General features: G+C 34.9%; 2 protein-coding genes and 1 long non-coding RNA gene across 3 annotated transcripts; all 3 read left to right on the top strand.

Moving 5' to 3' along the window:
- Nucleotides 1-882: 882 nt before the first annotated feature.
- Nucleotides 883-4,428, top strand: LOC104116592 (vesicle transport v-SNARE 12-like). The gene is made up of 6 exons (XM_009627477.3): nt 883-1,060; nt 1,285-1,419; nt 2,762-2,820; nt 2,905-3,087; nt 3,752-3,922; nt 4,101-4,428. Exons 2-6 carry the CDS (start codon nt 1,323-1,325, stop codon nt 4,254-4,256), a joined length of 666 nt encoding a protein of 221 aa, XP_009625772.1. The 5' UTR covers nt 883-1,060; nt 1,285-1,322; the 3' UTR covers nt 4,257-4,428.
- Nucleotides 4,429-5,437: 1,009 nt separating this feature from the next.
- Nucleotides 5,438-12,441, top strand: LOC104116591 (uncharacterized). Its single transcript, XM_009627476.4, has 5 exons — nt 5,438-5,978; nt 8,506-8,605; nt 8,679-8,802; nt 11,940-12,035; nt 12,113-12,441. Exons 1-5 carry the CDS (start codon nt 5,612-5,614, stop codon nt 12,248-12,250), a joined length of 825 nt encoding a protein of 274 aa, XP_009625771.1. The 5' UTR covers nt 5,438-5,611; the 3' UTR covers nt 12,251-12,441.
- On the top strand, nt 9,545-11,351 carry LOC117281557 (uncharacterized). The gene is made up of 2 exons (XR_004512195.2): nt 9,545-9,682; nt 11,174-11,351. It is a non-coding gene; the product is annotated as an uncharacterized lncRNA (long non-coding RNA).
- Nucleotides 12,442-18,914: the final 6,473 nt, after the last annotated feature.

Below are 18,914 nucleotides of genomic sequence, written 5' to 3'. Positions count from 1 at the left end.
AATTATACTCACTGATAGATTTAAAATCTTGTAGCCTTAGATGAGTCCAATCATAACGTGCCTGTGGAAGAACGACCATCTTCAGGTGGTCATATCTATCTTTCAAATTATTTCACAGTATGACTGGATCTTTAACAGTAAGATATTCTATTTTCAGGCCCTCATCAAGGTGATGGCGTAGGAATATCATTGCTTTGGCACGGTTTTGGTTTGATGCCTGATTTTTATCTTTGATGGTGTCTGCCAGACCCATCGCATCAAGATGAATTTCAACATCAAGCATCCAAGACATATAGCTTTTGCTCGATATATCTAGGGCTACAAACTCAAGTTTAGAAAGATTTGACATTATTTAGAAAAAGAAAGTTCGTACCTCTAATACTTTCAAAGTATTTTCTCGAGATGGCAGAGTCTCGTGCTGATAACGTGTTATAAAATAAAGACAGTAAAGTAAAGACAAGTATAGGGAGAAACTGATATATTATTCAAACTTATGTACATAATGAACTGAATTCTCCTCTATTTATAGAAGAAAGGAAGTTGTTGTGTAAGCTGCTACTGCAAGCTGCTTGTAAGCTGTTGTGTAAGCTGCTACTCTAAGCTGTTGTGCAAGATATAGATAATCTTATACCATGAGTAATATTTATCCATAACAGAGTACCGAAAGAATAAGCTTCTTCAGGAGGCTTATTTCCAATGGAAACTAAATAGATAAACATATTTACAGCGGAGTCTAATAAACTTCTTCAGGAAACTTATTTACAACGGAGTATTAAATGAACATCTATAATATAATATATATATATATATATATATATATATATATATATATATATATATATATATATATATATATATATATATATAACTTATAATCTCATTATTTTTCCAAAGCTGGAGGACTTTTTAGGAAAAAAGAAAATCTGTGAGTACACGCAAGTCTCCGGAGTGTAACAACCATTTCTATGAAAATTCATTTTCTCCTAACAGAGCTCTGATCCGAGTCTACTCAGTCTTAACTCGTCGTGACTCAACGTACATCTCCGTCTGCGATCATAACGTACGTAGTACGCTTTCTTTCATTACTGTGTATATTTGGCCTATACATACACATGTATCTACTTATTTATTGTGGATCGATTGTGTTTTTGTTTCATTTTGTTTGGGTTTGTTGAAAACCTAGGGTTTGTGAATTGGAAGTGTTGTAGCTAGTACCAAATTATGAAGTTTGAGTTGAATTTTGAACTTGATTCAATCCTTTGTTTGATTTGTCTTTTTTTACAGGTTGAATTTGTGTTTTGAGCGGAGATTTTTTAGGGAAGATGAGTGAAGTTTTTGAGGGATATGAGAGGCAGTACTGTGAACTCTCTGTCAATTTGTCTCACAAATGCACTTCCGCTGCTCTTTTACCTGATGGAGGTAACTGACTCACTTGAATTCTTTCTTATTCCAAGTTTTAGTTTATGTGAACCTTTTTCGCTTTTCGAGAGTCAGTTTAACTAACCTTTGAAGCTAAATTGGATTAGATTAACTCGATGTTTTAAAGTTAAAATTTATTTTTTGAGAAGGAAAAGTTAAAAATTTATATATTCAAAATTAAAAGAAAAGTACTAAGTTGCAATTCCTCTCATGTCAATATGATGAAAAAATGCATTTCAAAAGGTTGATCAAAGCTCACAATGTTTGAATCTCGAAAAGCGAAAAGGTTCACATATATTGGTATGGAGGAAGTATGAATTTTGGGGATCAATGCGGAAATATCAATTCGGGATTTATGCTGACTTAGCTAATAGGTGATATCAATTAGTTAGGACTAAGACTTAGTTTGTGTGCTCTTACATCATTCATTTAAGACTGGTGAAAGAATTTTATGTTAGTGTAGGGATAAGTGTGAGATTCACTTTACTGCTGCAATATTCCTTATAGGAAAAATGGATAAGTGTGAGATTTAGAGAAGCTTTAGTTTTGGAGAACTCCTATTTTGCTTTAAAAGACAAATTATTTTCCAGTATAATTGAAATTAGCCCATATAGATTGGAATATGATTCATATAGCCGACCAGAGGCAGATCCAGGATTTGAACATAATGGGTTTGAGTTCAGAATTCTACCACAGCCCATTGAGTTATTGGATTCGAAATCTATTATTTGTACTTATTTAATGAACTTTAGCACATCTACAGGGTCTGAGCTAAAAGCTAATGGGTTTGGATGAAGGCCATAAGTTGTTATCTAGATCTGCCCATGTAGCCGACCCCAACTAAGAGGGAGTTCTTTGATTGATTTGCTTTATATAAATTCTGCATTCTTATCTATATAGATTTGTTACGCTTCCAATGTTCGCCAAGAACCTTTTAAGTTTGGTTTGAGCTTTGTATATTAGTGTAGAGATAAGTGTGAGATTTTAAGAATCTTTAGGTTTGGAGAACCCTTATTTGCCTTAACAGACAAATTATTCACCAATATTGAAATAAAATGGGCCTGTACAAAGTGGAATAAAAAATGATGATTCATATAGCTACCCAACTAGTGCGGGATTGAGATGTCGTTGTTTGATTGATTGTTTGTCTTTATACAAATTCTGATTTTTATGTATGGTAGTATGCATTTTCCCTAATTTATTTAGTTTATTCTGCTTGAATAAACAACAAAACAACCTTCTAATTTCCTTTTTTGTGTTAAGGCTTTCGTAAGTTGTTAAATGTTTTCTGTTACCACTATCTGATGGATGATGATTATAACTTTGCAACTTCAATAAGCAGAGCCAAAAAAGCAACAGACATCCGAACTTAAAGTGGGATTGGATGATGCAGATGTGTTGGTAAGTCATTGAATTTTAGCTTTTATGCCTCTGGAAAAAGTTCCTTTTTTTTAGAACTGAAGATGAATGCTGGTCTGCGCTTAGATACGAAAAATGGATCTTGAGGCAAGAAGTTTGCAGCCAAGTTTAAAAGCAGCACTACTTGCTAAACTAAGGGAATACAAATCAGATTTGAATAAACTGAAGAAAGAAGTTAATAAACTAGCCTTGACTGGTGCTAATCAAGCTGCCCATGATTTAGAGTCTGGAATGATGGATCCACATGCAGTATGTATAGTAAAACATCCCTTTTCTCCTTTTTTTCTTCTTGTTATTATTTTCATGGATTTCACTATGTCATACATGCTCTCATATCATTTGACTTGAATGATGTATTAGCATTTGCCATAGACACGTGTGGTGATGTTCAACTATGTGGCAGTAGTCTCGAAGTTATATGACTTTGACTTGAATGATATATTAGCATCCATTATATCCAACTCTCTCGTAGAGAAGCTAGATGTGGTTCTATATATAGTGGTCATTCTTGGTTGTTGATATCAGAGACGGTCAAATCAATTTCTAAGAGGAACTATTTACTTAGGTTGACTTACATTGACATCCCCATCTATTGGTTTTACTTCGTATGGTTAGTGATCATTGTTGGTCAAGCCTCATCACTAATCGATGAAATTCCATGTCTCCAAGCGTAGAAAAGGTTCAGCATATATTACCTGCTTACCAGTTCAATTCCTTCTCTTTCTTATGCGAGCATAGTTGAAGCATTTGATGTGCAGCATGGCTAAAGACAAGGCTGCTAATGTTTGTTTGGTGCAATTTTCAAGAAATAGATGGTAGAAATAACATATTGTCTTAGTCGAAGTATGTGGCTAGTTGAATTTATCTTTGCATTTCTTGGGTGGATTTTTTTCACTCGTCCTAATTTTCACAGGCTTCTGCAAATCAAAGGGAACGCTTAGCAATGACAACAGAGAGGCTAGATCAGTCAAGTGACAGAATCAGGGAGAGCCGGAGGGCTGCCCTGGAGACTGAAGACCTTGGTGTCTCAATCCTTGGGGAGTTGCAACAACAGCGTGAATCACTGCTAAATTCACATCATAGGGTATGAGACCTTTGTTTAGTGTAATTAGTTATACTTTATTTGGAGTAACTTTTTAACTTTCTTTCTGGTTCTGTTAGCCCTTTACTTTTTACCTCGCTCTCTATTTGAGCAGCTTCAACAGTTCTGGTTAGTGTAGCTACCCGAGTGGCTATGTTTAATTTTCTTGGTTTTCTTTCAGCTTCATGGTGTGGATGATGCCATTGACAAGAGCAAGAAGGTCTTGACTTCTATGTCTAGAAGGATTAGCCGAAACAAGTGGATTATGGGCTCTGTAATTGGAGCCCTTATCCTGGCAATCATTATTATCCTGTATTTCAAGCTTTTTCACCATTGAGTACCCATGTAATTCATTGGGAGCTTGGATGTAAATCTAGTTTGTTTTCTTTTATCTGGCTTTTATGCTCTACGGGTTTACTTTCAGTTGCATTTTAATGTATATCCTGAATTATTAAACCGTTTGATACTCTCTAGGGAAAATAAACACTTGATTGTCAGATTACCAGTTATCCCGCTTTCGACCTGGCATTTTGTACAGTTGCCTGCTGGCTCTCGTAGTTGATTGTGAGTGTCATTTGGCGGTTATTAATGTGGCATTGAACATCAATATAATTGTGTAAATGGTATGCATTGTAGCTAGTGAAATGGGAAATTCACGTTTATGCGATTGTCAAATAAGAAAGTGACGTATTTGTGCTTTCTAAATATCCTATACATGCTCATGTTGATCACTATTTTATTTCTAACTGGGGATGTCTTTGTCTAAGAAAGTGCTGAGAACTCCGAGATTATGAGATGTCTCGGCTCAGCTGCAAGAGAGTTTCTAAATGTGTGTGCTCTCATACCTCTCTGTAACAACTATTCACTATAAAAATCAAATTTTACTTAGAACCGATTTTTATAATATATGTCGTCTTCTATAACAAAATTTTCTATAGTAGTAAAAAAATATCGAAATAAATAAAGCTGTTACATATAGATACAATTTAACTTAAAATTTTGAGAAAGATTCAACAAAATATTTTCGTTTTGTAAAAACTGAAAAAAAAAAAAAAAAATTGTAAAAACTGGAAAACAAAAAGAAGACTTTCCTAAAATAGTGGACTACATGTGCATTAGTTTTAAAAAAACGAAAATATTTTGTTGAATTTTTTTTTTCAATTTTTTACAAAAAAATTGATTTAGAACAAAAGATGCTAAGTTTATTCTCGGGTGAAAATTGGGTCGGGTGGTAGGTTTTTTAAAATGGATCAGGTAAACAAAAAGAAATGGCCGTTTTCATCTGGTGCTGCCACGTGATAGTCCATCCAAAATAAGGGTATTTTTATTCTAAAGTATGATGGTAAGAGTATAAATAACTCAATAATATAACAAAAGTTATTCTTATATAATTTTCGAAATTACACGTGTATATTTGGCCCTTTACATTTTATATTTGGTACCGTGTTTGACGCGAGCTCCACTGGGTCCCATACTCCCATCCTTGAATTACAGCGGAAAAAAAAATCTGCAAAACACACCAAAGATTCACAAAACTCTCTGGCTGCTTACACAAAACATCTTCCTTTTCTTCTCTTCCCTTCCAACTTCCATTTCTCTTCTCCTTCACGCACAGAACTCTCTATTTCTATCCTAATTTTCTCACACAGTTTAAATCGAATCGTATCAAAGACGTAACTGCTGATCAAACTCATGGATTCTCTCTCATCAGTTCCTCCGTCGATCGTTCTTCCTCCTGGAAAGCTTCTCCGTCACCACCACCATCAGCGGCGAATCTCCGCTCTTTCTTCTCACGCCAAGCCAAAATCGCCGTTTCCTCAATTCCGGATACCTAGAAGTTGTAATAGAATGAGGTCTATGGCTGTTTGTTGCAAATTGACTAGCGGAGGAGACAAAGAAGAAGAGGAAAGTTCTAGAAGAGATGAGGAAGTGGAGAGAGCGCTTCGTATGGATGGGACTATTCCAGGAACTCCTAACGAGTTTGTAGAGCATGTCTCATCACGTGCCTATGACATGCGTAGGCATCTTCAACAGAGTTTCGATAGCAGCAGCTATGACGGTAAACCTCATTTCTCTCGTCTATTTCAGTTTCTCTTACTGTTTACATTTCGTTTGACTTATTTCTTACCCCCTTCCTCCCAATTTAGTTGTACGAAGTTTAAGAAAGAATGAATTTTAAAACTTGTGATCGAAAATATGTCATAAAAGTTTTGTGGCTATAAATCATAAAATTAATTGTTAAATTAGAAGTTTAAAGTTAGATTTTTTAAAAAAAAATATAGAACGGAAAAGGTCCAACTATGCGAACTATGTGAAATTGAGCGGATTTGCTCGCCGTTAATACTTTGGCACAAACATGTCACTATTGTCCCATAATTGCTTCAAATATACCTTTATTTTAGACGGCCCCATATGGAGGGCATATTTGGTCCCACACGCATACTTTGAGGGCATATTTGACCCATTAACAGCTTGTTGGATGGTTGTTAACTGTTGTATCGTATCGTATTGTTACTTTAAATACGATATTTATTTTGATTGTTACTTAAATTTTATTGTATCGTATCGTTAATTCTGTCGTTACGTAACGATGAAATGTGTCACTTTATGTAACGACATTTGGTGTGGTCGCGTCTTTACCTTGTCTTTTTCTCTTAATCTCACCCTTAATTATTGTTAAATAATTTTATTTTATCATTTATCCTACTTTTTTGTATAATAATTTTACCCTGTATCATAATTTTTCTTTATAATATTGCAAGTTTATTATTCATATTGCTGGTGCATGATATCATGAAACGACGGCAAACGACACAATCTATCCAAACATTATATTCATCAAACGATACGGTACAATACAATGCGATACGATACATTATAAAATGATATGTAACAACCATCCAAACAAGCTATAAAGTTCTTAAGTTTTTATGTTATTGAGTTTTCTTGTTTGGTTCATGACATTATATGGAAGTTTGTAATAATAAAATCCTCCTCTAAATCGATTGATTTTCTTAACTAAATTTTAAATACAAACAAAGTAAAGCAAAGTATTCAAAAACCTAAACCATTTGTTGGAACACCTATATCAATAATATGTCTCCACGGCCTCCTATGCCTCAAAACACCATTAATAGCCACTCTCGGCATCACAACAATAAAAACTAATACAATAGACAAGTCTAGCCACCATAGGCAATAAATGAATCAACTGCATTAATCAAATGTGCCGAATCTCAACTCAATAGCAAAAAACAAATTACTTAATCGCTCCTTACAAACAAAACATTATACACTTTGCTTAGGAGCAAAGAGAAGCATGGTGTAGGAACAACGAGAAGTAAAGTGTACAAAACCCTAAACCATATGTTGGAAGAGAAACCTCTCAAATTGGTCAGCCACTATGTATGTTTATCTTCCAATAATTGGTTTAGGTTTTCTATATTTTGCTTCTCTTTGTTCGTATTTAAGATTTATAGAAGGAAAACAATCGATTTGAGACGAAATTTATCATTACAAACTTCCATTATGAACCAAACAAGATTATTCAATAACATAAAAGCTTAAGAACTTTAATGGGCCAAATATTCGCTCAAAGTATGCGCATGGGACCAAATATGCCTTCCAATATGGGGCCGTTTAAAATAAGGGCATATTTGGAGCAAGTATTGGACGGTAGGGGTATGATTGTGTCAGGGTATTAATGACGGGCAAATTCGCTCAAATTTCGCATAGTTCAAGGGCATATTTGGATCTTTTCCGAGTACAGAAAGGTATTAATTTTTTTTTAACAGAAAAGTATCACATAAAATGGGACAAAAGGAGTACATTAGAAGTAGCTGCAAAAACATATTAAAATAGGGGTTGAAAAGTGTAAACACTTGAATAAGTTAACAAAATTTAAATATTAAAGTTTTGAAAGTTATATACAAGAATGCTCTCAAGCATTTGGAGTTAGTTTTTCACTAACTCATATGGAATACCGAATTAGTTTTCACATAATTGGTCACTTGAGTCTAGTAAAGGAGCCAAGAATTCATACAAGGGGATTAAGAAAAATATTAGAATGTCAAAATTAGGATTTGAACCTATGATCTAAATTTTTCAACCCCTTTTGTCACTACACTTATGTCAAGGGGATTTAACGGTTTATATATAACTCTAGAAAATTGATTTTTACCTATGTTGCACGTACTCTTCAACAACATCGCCGGGTGTGTATCAGATCATCCAAAAGTGCAACAATATTTTTGAGGGTCCGAGTAACATAGGTTTTTACTTTTTACGCATTTGTGCAGTATAATTTTGGGGTGAATGGGATTCAGTTGAACCCCCTTGCCTCCACTTAGCTCCACCACTGCTTGAATTTATAGTCTACCTATCTCATCTCTTTTTCTACTTATACTTTCAGACTAGGTGAGGAGGCCAAGTCTTTAGGTTTGTTTAAGCAGGTTTGGACTAAAGTCGTTGCAAAAGAACACCTAACATGAAAACAAATGCCGCAAAACACCTGTTTAACTTGAACATTTTGAGCATTTCTCTTTCTAAGTGTCAAGAAGTCACTGCTTGTTGATCTTTTACTACAGTACTGGAGGCTAACCCTTGGAGAGAAACACCTAAACCTGTATACGTGCTGACCCAGAGGGAGAATCAGTTGTGTACAATGAAGACCCGGAAAAACCAAAGGTCTGTTTCTTTCTTTTAGTTTAAGCTAGAATTTTAATTACCTTTTCTTAATTAGATTCTTTTCGTCATGCAGTGAGGTTGAAAGAGAGCTTGGGATGTTGTTCTCGAAAGGTGGAAAATGGAAAAACCGTGCAAAGCAGCCAGAAGCTGACACAAGATTTCAGATGCTTGTTGAGGATATCAGAGAGGGAGTACTTGTAAGTATTTATGTTGATGCCTCTTTCAGTTTTCCATGACATTCTAAGTTTTCTTACATATTTTATAATATCTAGAGCATGGAAGATCTTGAAGCATCTGTAACCCTTCAGAAAAAGGTTTAAGTTAGTAATACATATTCTTAAAGCGAAGAAGAATTGTCGTACATTGAAGCATCACTATGTGTACAAAAATTACATCCTTAAAGTATGATGCCTGAGACTATTCTCAAACATGAGCTTTACTAAGATTTTTTAGAAAAAAAAGTATTTATCTGCGCATAGTGTTCAAGAAATGACATTTTAGTACAGCTTAAAATTAGTTGATTTTTGGGTGATTAGACATCCTCCTACATCTGCTGACCTTTGATTGATGGTTGAGAAAGTTCTCTTTCTGTAAATGGTCCAGATGCAATTCCATATATCATTTGGAGGATCAAAATTGATAGAGAGAAATTTAGGAAGGGAAAGAAAAAAATTGAAAAGTTATGTTCTTAAGCATATTGGTGTCATTATGTGAGGTCTTGAATTTCACTTGTATGAAGTTGTTGACAGTATGTCACATGAAATGATTCAGATATATTCTGGAAGCTACACTTTTACAGGTCTCATCACACTTTCTGTGCTGCCGTTGAGTGAATATGCAACAGCTGATCATTCTATTTAACTTCTTCTTGTGAAAGGAAGAGTGCATAGATAATGTAACAACCTCTCAGAGGCTAAAGCTCTATATATGCTTGCAACTCTGATGACTAGAATGCCAATACTTGGCATCCCCTTAAACCTAAATAAAAAGGAAGAAAATAAATGATGAAAATGGGAGGTCATAATTGGATGAGGGCTCTTTTATGAAAGAGCGCATTTTAGATTGTAATGGTAGAAGGTGACGAGCGCAAAACACACACTTAAATTTTGCTCGCTAGTCAAAGATAGTATAGTATAATATCGTATCCACAGGGATTGGATTTAAACAGTATTATCGTAGTTTGTAGCTAGATTGCTATCCAGGAGGATCAACAATGGAGATATATATGAATTCTAACTACAAATAACTAAGAATCTAAAGCTATTGACTAATGATAATCGCAACAAAGGTAAGTAAGGAAGTTATCAATTGGAGAAATTATGGGTTGATAGGATAGGTGCAAGATAATTATTCGGGATCTAACTCTAGATAATTCACTACTAATGTTCAAGTGAGTCTCTCGAATTCACTTAATTATCGATACAAATATTTAGTAGAACTCCTCTCTCGATTAAGTCCCAACCTCACAATATAAACCAATTTAAGCTCGGTGAAGATATGCAAGAATTCGTAATGGATTGGTCTTTAGGAGAACCTCTTTCGATTATCCTCCTAACTAGATTTAATCAAGGATTCAACTAGCCTCTTTCGATTACTTTGAAGAATCTATGAACTCAACCAACAATATAGTGCAAATATATCACAAGTTATGCCTCTCTCGATTACAAGAACAAGTGAACATAGATGCAACTATTTAATCTTCCCAAAACGATTGAAATACATAAAAATGGAGTTATAATCCACAAACAATCATCAATACACCAAATCCATCAAAACCCAAAAGGAACTACTCCATAGACATGGAGAAGTTCTTCACAAATATAACTAAAATATAGGAAAACATAAATACAATCCAAACCCGGATCTTGAGTGAGGAAGGAAGGATGAAATACTTGTGCTCTTGCTTCTCCCTCTTCAGCTTCCTTAGGTCTAAGGTATGTCACAAGTCCATCTAAAATGTTGTTTTAGTGTATTTAAGCCACCCCCAAAACAAATCCTGGACGAAACTACCCTTTTCTTAGCAAAATAAGACTCTTCCCGGACAGGACATGTGCGGTCGCGCACCTGGGGACCTGCTCGCGCACTTGGTCACGCATTTTGCACATTGTTCTGCTCCAAGTGCGCGCCCAGTGCGCGATCGCGCACCTGGGTGGTATCAGTTGGGAATTTGGGAAATTGTAAAACATGAAAGTTGTATTCCTTTTAAATAACTTTCCAACGATATATTGTGGAGCCCAAACGGGTTTCTGAGCGAAAAGTTATGTGCATTTTATTGGCCAATGCGCAGTATGTCTGCTCGATTTTTCGTTTCGTTCTTAAAGCGCACTATCATCCGTTGATCCCCGAACACGATTCCAACTTAATCCTTGGGCTTTTACTCAGACTTCAAAGCTCCAAAATAGCATGAATTCATGTCACAACATCTACATAGCTCGGAATCACTCCTACAGGGCATAAAACACACAATAAATGCAAAACACGCCTAATTAAAGCTCAACACAAGTAAAGTGCAGTGAATTAGAGTGCAATAAGCGACTAAAACACTGGATTATAGCCTACCATCAGAAGGTTGGAGCACTGTGAGCTTTAGATGAAAATACTTATGCTTCTAATTTTCTAGACTGCAAGTACATTTCTCTTTGGAAAATTTTACTGAAGTTAAATTGCTGAATTGTTTGAAACTTTTGAAAGAGATGGAATGGAGTTTAATCTGTCAAAGTGTTGGTCTGGTGATTGAATATGGAAAGAGGACAGTGTCATGTTGGTGGAATATGCATTTATTTATGTAGACGTGTTATTGCTTTCCACTTTCCCCAGGGCTCATTCCATCCCAATGGAGGGCAGCTCGTATATCGTTTATAGAATGCCTAGAATATTAAGTCCGCCTTTCCACAAAGCAAATTACTCCTTTGATTTATATTAGAAAGTGTTCAGTTCTTGTCCCTCTGATTGGTCTTTCATCAGCATCTTTATCCAGAATTTCTAGAATTTTTGGTTTTCCATCATCTTTCCAGGTCCAGTTCTCATTCTCCAGTAACTTGACATTCCTGCCTAAATCAAAGGCTTAGTCATTTTGCAGCAGATAGATCTTGTTAGCTTTTTCTATTTTATTGTTCTTTTAAATGTTTGAGAGCGTGTCAGTGCCCTGTTTAGTGACAAGTTTATTGACAAATATTATGGGTAGATTGTGAAAGGCTCGTGTGTCTAGAAGAGTGAACGTGCTAATCATTCATATTGTGATTTTCGTACATAGATAAAGTTGGTAATTCACCATTCTCGGTCTTTTGGCTAAGATCAAATGAAGTTAGGAACTAATATGTTAAACTCTTTAAAGGTATTTGAGGATGAAAATGAGGCTGCAAGATACTGTGACTTGCTTCAGGGAGGTGGTCAAGGCTGTGAGGGTGTTGCTGAGATCGAAGCTTCATCAGTAAGAAAAAAGCTACAAAGCTACTTTCAGGAGAGTTATTTTCTAGTCGTCCTAATTGCAATTTGGCCCTTCTATAGGTATTTGATATATGCCGGAAGATGAGGGCGCTTGCAGTTCTATTTCGTCGGGGCAGAACACCTCCTTTGCCTGAAAGCCTCAAGCTAAACTTAAGGGCACGCAAGCGCTCGCTCGAAGACCAAGAGAACTTAATGTAACGTTCCTGCATTTGATTTACGCCGAGTACAGGTGATCTCAGTTGTCTAGTATGCAAAAACATATTGGACACAGTAATATAATTCTTCTCTGTGCAGCTATTTTAGCCTGTTTAGCTCTGACATGTATATAATGTCACATAACTCTAATGGTTAATGCATATAAAGGATTCTCAGCCGTATTCCCACTCAAATCATCAGTGCTGACTTTTACTAGTTTATATGAGATGTTACAAAATAGCTGGAATAACAGGACTAAGGCTGACAAGTGGGTCGGTCCAGGCCCGAGACCGCGGCCCATGTGGGCTTCTGGGCCTAAACGGTCCTTAACCGGATAAGCCCGTGACCATGGAGTTGGGCCGGTCCTTCACATTGAGCCCACGAGACCGGGACCGTTTGAGACCGGGACCGGACCGGTCCTTGGCGGGCCTAAACGGTCCCAACGGTCATAATTTTAAAAAAAAATCTGACTGTTTGGGATTGTAAAAATCTGGCCGTTGGCCTTTAAAAAATAGCCATTGGCTATTTATAAAATAGTCATTTAACCCCCCTCCCCCCCCCCCCCCCCCAACTTTGTTTTAACCCCAAACTTTTTATAATTACACTTTTTCCCCTTTTTCAACTATAAATACCCCCTCATTTTTTCATTTTTCTCACAAAATCATCAATCTCTCTCTAATTTTCTTCTATAATTACTACTGTTGCTTACTTTATTGTTACAATTTGTGAAAAAATTGTGAAGTTGGTGAATTGAAATATTCAAGTCTTCAACGATAATCAATTTTAAACAAGTTATTCGTCAATTCGGTAAACTCGTTCCAACTCTTAATTTTTAATATTATAGTTTTGTTTGTTTGTTTTATTTTCTATTATTTGATTAATTACGATGTCTTCCTTAAAAAACTTTTTGGTAAAAATAAGGGAAAATCCAAGAGTGGCGAATCTAGTGGCCAATCTGTTCCTCCTCCACTTCCCCCTGCTCCCCGACCCAAACCCGTTCCCGTCCTACACCTGTTATTCTTGATAGTGATAATAGTTTATTACAATTTACTGAGAGTCAATTTTGCCATAATGTTGGAGCTGGTGAATAATTAGACCATGAATTAATGAATACTCTTTATTCTAATCCAACTATTGATGAAAATGATGAGGAGGAAATAGTTTTTGATGAAACGCAACCGGATGACGATACACCCACTAGTCCTGCTCCTGAAGTTAACCCAACTAATGATAATCCAATTGATGCCCTGTCTGACCCTCCTGTTACTAGCCCTACTTTTTCCAGACAACGTACCAAACGGACAGAAACATCTATTGTTTGGCCATTTTTTACTCAACTAATTCCACAAAATAAGGCTGAGTGTAAAATTTGTGGCAAGGAATTAACTTTTAAATATTTTGGAGGTCGGGGAGGACGAGAACTTTGGTTAGACACATATTGATACACCCTCAAGATAAGGCTAAATATCTTCGTATGAAAGCCTTGGCCGAGGGGACAAGTGTACCTACTCCTAGTCAGGATGACCCTATTACCGGGTCAAATTAATTTTAACCGGGAATTAGCACTGTTACCGGTGGTATTTTATATTATGATCCAAAAAGAGATCGGGAAGAATTGGCAAAAATGGTTACTGTTATGTGCTTACCCTATAGTTTTCCTTCTAACCCTCACTTTGTGCATTATATTAGAATTTTTTTTAATCCTACTTATAAAGGTTTTTCTCGCACAACTGTAAAGAGCGATATTTATAAATATAAACATGAATATGAACAATATTTGCGCTATTTATTTACTCATATAAATTGTCGTGTTGCTATTACAACTGATATTGGTAGAAGTGGTAATGACTGTGATTACCTTATTGTTACCAGTCATTAGATTGATGAGGATTGGATAATGCAAAAGTGCATTATTGCTTATAGAATAATTAATTCACGTCACACATGGCAGTTTATTGCTAGCACAGTTACGGATATTTGTAGATATTTTTGCATTATTGATAAAATCATATTAATTTTAATGGATAATGCTACTAGTAACACAAATGTTGTAGCTTTGCTTACCACTACACTAAGTCCTGCATTTAGTAACATATTTCATGTTAGATGTATTTGTCATATTTACCATTTAATTGTGGGTGATGATATGAGAATTTTAAATATTGAAATTGAAAAGGTTAAAATGGCTCTTAACTGGCTTTTTTATTCAAACCGTAGAAGTAGACTTAGAGAATATTTTAAAAGATGCGATGAATTTGGCCTAAGAGAAAGAAAGGTTCCTAAACCTTGTCCAACTAGATGGAATTACATGTATGAAAGTTTAGTTGTTGCATATGAATATAGAAACCCCATAAACTCAACGTTTAATGCTCATGTAAGTGACGATGATGAGCACCTTACAAATGCGGATTGGGCTAATGTTAAAATGCTTGTAGATTTTTTAGAAAAATTTTATATTGCTACAAATAAATTTTCTGGGCAATATTACCCTACCATTTCTAACTGTTTAGTTTATATTGCAGAACTTGCAAATTTGTTTGCTCATTTTTCAGAGGGTGGGAAAATTTATCAACTTGCTATTGATTCTATGAGAAAAAAGTTTAAAAAATATTTTTTCCCTATTCCCCATATTTATGGTGTTGCTGCCTTATTAAATCCTACTATGAAATTAGGAGGTCCTCAATTTTGGTATGAAATTGTTTATAATGGTTTAGTACTCGAAGAAGAGGAGTTGTCTAAACTTTCGGAAGCAATAGCCTCAATTAAAATAAATACTCAAACTATTTATAATGCTTATCAAGTTGCATTAGATCAGGCTAGACCAAATGTTCCAACTCCTTCTTCTTCTGATTCTCAATCATCTAAAAGAACTGCGGGAGTAAGAGCACTTAGTGCTTGGGCGGGTTTCAGGGGTTCTCAAGGTTCTACTACTAGTGATTTTTCACAACTAAATGAACATGAAGTTTATTTGTCACAGGGAATTGAGAAAGTGAATCTCGACGGCTCCTTTAATATTTTGGAATAGTGGAAGGACAAAGAAAAATACTTTCCGATTCTTTCAAGGATGGCCAGAGATATTTTAACTATTCAAGCTTCAACAGTGGCATCGGAGAGCGCTTTCAGTTAAGCAAGACTTCAACTCGGTGATTATAGAGCGTCTATGAGAGAGAGCTTGGAAAAATTAGTATTTTTCAGAGATTGGATCCGTTCGGAAAGAAGAAATTTTGGACTTGTTGAATCACAACCAGAGGTAGACGAAGCTTACAAAGAAATGCTAACTGAACTTGCGGAGGATGCTGCTTCGCCCGGAAGCGGCGATGACCAAGCTATTTTTCCGCCACCGCCAACAGAAATTCCTCCGGACCTTGATAGATTTATGAAATTTGTAAAAGATACCATGTAACTTGTATGAACAAAAATTAGTATGTATTATGTAACTTGTATTTTGGCACATTTTGATTAGTTTCTTTTTCTTCTCAATGGTGGTATGAGCACCTTGTTGTGCTCATTCCATAGGGGGAGGAAGACTAAGAAAGATATTGCCATGTTTTTTAATGCTATAATAAAATTATAACGTATTACTTTGAATATCTCTTTACAATATTTTTGTCTTTAAATTTGAATTAAAAACTTTAGGTCACATATAATTTACAAGGAATTGCCTTAGATATTTTTTATTACCATCTTTTTTTCTCTAACTTCTATAAAATTTAAAAATAAAAATAAAATATCCGTTGGGACCACTTGGGCCCACTTAGGCCCGAGGCCAGTCCACTTAGCCTGGGACCATTAGTTCGTAGGCTCGGTTCCGGATCGGTTCCTACAAAAAGCCCACGAAACTCGGGATCGCGAAGCCCGTTTAATTTGGGACCAATCCGGGACCGGGACCGGCCCACTTAGCCCGTTTAGGCCCGGGACCGGCCCACTTGTCAGCCTTAAACAAGACAAAGAGTATTAGGGGTATACATAGGTCGGGTTGGTTCGAATTTTTCAATTATTAAACCAAACCAATGGTGTCAGGTTTTTTAATTTATAAACCAAACCAAACCAACAAAGTCGGGTTTTTCAATCTCGATTTTTCGGGTTTTCGGGTTTTTTTTCGGTAAAGTCTTCATGGCACAAAATATGTAACTTATGCTCCAAATATTTTCTTAAGTCCTAGTAAAATACAACTATATAGTGTATTTTCCAAGAAACTAACACAATAATATGAGATAAGTCATAGCATTATACTAAAATATTCAATAACAAAGATAAAATAATAAAATTACATAAAATAAATATTGCTAATTAATAAGCCATAATAAAAATTAACATAATCTAAAAATACTATATAGGTCATGCTAAAATAAGTATAGCTAATAAGTACTAATATTAATTACATAACTAAGCACTAAGGAAAAAGATAAACTAAGTTATGCATTTTCATTATAAACCAATGTAAAACTAAAATAATTATCCAACACTATCGTCATTCCTAGTATTAATTGAATTTCTTTTGTTAGCATTAGTATGGATTTGAACTTTGATTGAGTTCCTACATTTATGGGTTTTAAAATTTATCTACCATTCAAGAATGTTAAGTCTAAACTTGAAATAATACGTTAAAAGATAAAACTGTGAAAAAGTTTAAGAAATATTTATAAATTACATTACAATAAATATTTATATTTATAAAATATTTTTAAAAATTATATAAATGTACTATCAGGTTGATTTGGTTTCGGTTTGACTTTTTTTTATTTAAAACCAAATCAAACCAATTATGGTCGGGTTTTATTTTTTCAATACCAAATCAAACCACATCGGATTTTTTTTTCCCGGTTTGACTCGGATTATCGATTTGGTATAATTTATCGGTTTTGTTTATACACCCCTAAAGAGTATATAGATCCACTAGGAGCAGCTCATCAAATAGCCATTTTGTACTTTTGGGGTTAATGAATTGGCAGTCCTATTACCGGCCATCCTTGTTCGTAGTGGTTGGGAATTCTCTACAAACTACTAGGTCTAAGGGTTCAATACTGTGGTACAAACAATCTCAAAAAAGAATTGACAGTCCTATTGCTTCTTAAAAACCCGTATATAAGAATTGTTTGTCACTCGGATTGACAAAGAAAGCTTGGATTGGAGATTATTCTCTTACACAAAACTACTACGTATATTATTTAAGCACATAACGTACTTATTGATGGTAGTACTATGTCTAGTTGCACCAAAGATATGCATGGCCTAGTAGACATAAAGTGAAAGAAAAATCATAAGATCTCAAGTTCAAATTTCAGATAAAATATATTAGATGATTTATTTTTATTTGTTTAAATCTTGGTGGATAGAGTTATCTAGTATTTGTATTAATGGGAGGTAACAAGTATTCGAATGAATATTAAGGTGCATACAAGCTGATCCGGACACCACCCTCGTTATATTACGACAATCGTGTCCTTTGGACCGGCCAAGCTCATGTGATGCTGATGCAAATGAGGAATGGCCTTATCAGAAAAATAAAAATAATTAGTAAAAACTTAAGAAGCTTAGCAAGCACGAAAGGGCTACTGCTTATGGGTTATGGTTGACTTAGATGATAACAAGCATATTTAATTACTTCCCTCTTTTTCGTGAGAAATGAGAACTCCTAGAGCCTGATCCTGATTATTCGGAAGATTTCCTCCTAGCTGACTTGACTTTTGCATGTTCTCGTATCATTTCAACCAAATTGAACGAGTCTTTAAATGGGAAATTGACTGGAACAAGAAGATTCGTCATAAATATTTGATTAATACATTGCCATAAAAAAAACGACAACTCATTTTCTAATTTGGATAAGATCCAACATAAGTATGGATATCATATGCAGAGGATAATGAAATCATCTGTCAATAATCAATATAAAGTACATTTTCAAGAGAAATTAGATAGGGTCGTCTACAAAGGAATCTCTTCAAAAGAGTTGAACATCGTGAAGTCCACCCTTTAGGATAAACTAATTTTAAAATAATTTTGTGATGAATTAACCAATGAAGTGATGAACATGTAGAAGTATTATAGTCATATCAGTATTTTGTTTAGGATACCCCATTATGCAAAGGAGTAAGAACATTTGACAACTCAAGTTTGATTCCTGCATCAAATCAAACACCCCAATTAAAGAATTGAAATAGCAACTTGGAAATCAAGTTTTAATTTTTAAAATCAAAGAGCACTAGATTTTTTAATTCAAAAGCACGAGATGACTTCTTCCTATATTTGTTTGTTTAAGTTGCGGTAAGTATAATTTAGATGATATTTATGTTGGCAGAAGTTAATTGATTATTTTAAATGCATACTAGTTGATAAGATCATCATCATCAAAAAACATTAAAAGAACAAGAGTGGTGGGGTCTCAATTAGATTAATTATACTCTTTGTCACCATGGAATTTACAAGGATGAAAATGCTAAGATCCAATCTTATTTTCGAAAACGACATGGTTTTTCTTTTTTTGGCTAAGCATATGGCCAAATGAGTTTTCTTTTTTAATTTAAACAAGAACAACTAAAAAGTAGAAAGATATCATAGTTTTATTATCTGATATATAAACCAACAAACATTTTGCAAATTATGTGTATTGTAAAATGTATGTCGACATCAAGGATTGTCGGTCATATGGTGCTTGTTATAAAGGCCA

Source organism: Nicotiana tomentosiformis, chromosome 10 (assembly GCF_000390325.3).
Source record: "Nicotiana tomentosiformis chromosome 10, ASM39032v3, whole genome shotgun sequence".
NCBI lineage: Eukaryota > Viridiplantae > Streptophyta > Magnoliopsida > Solanales > Solanaceae > Nicotiana > Nicotiana tomentosiformis.
The sequence above is the reverse complement of the archived record's forward strand: the minus strand, read 5'-3'. Positions and strand labels throughout refer to the sequence as shown.

Excerpts from the sequence above, each read along its gene's own strand:
- LOC104116592 (XM_009627477.3), top strand. The coding sequence starts at position 1,323 with ATGAGTGAAGTTTTTGAGGGATATGAGAGGCAGTACTGTGAACTCTCT. Across the intron at positions 2,821-2,904 it reads TGGATGATGCAGATGTGTTG|ATACGAAAAATGGATCTTGA; the intron begins GTAAGTCATTGA and ends GTCTGCGCTTAG. Across the intron at positions 3,923-4,100 it reads TGCTAAATTCACATCATAGG|CTTCATGGTGTGGATGATGC; the intron begins GTATGAGACCTT and ends GTTTTCTTTCAG.
- LOC104116591 (XM_009627476.4), top strand. The coding sequence starts at position 5,612 with ATGGATTCTCTCTCATCAGTTCCTCCGTCGATCGTTCTTCCTCCTGGA. Across the intron at positions 8,606-8,678 it reads AAGACCCGGAAAAACCAAAG|TGAGGTTGAAAGAGAGCTTG; the intron begins GTCTGTTTCTTT and ends TTCGTCATGCAG. Across the intron at positions 12,036-12,112 it reads CTGAGATCGAAGCTTCATCA|GTATTTGATATATGCCGGAA; the intron begins GTAAGAAAAAAG and ends GCCCTTCTATAG.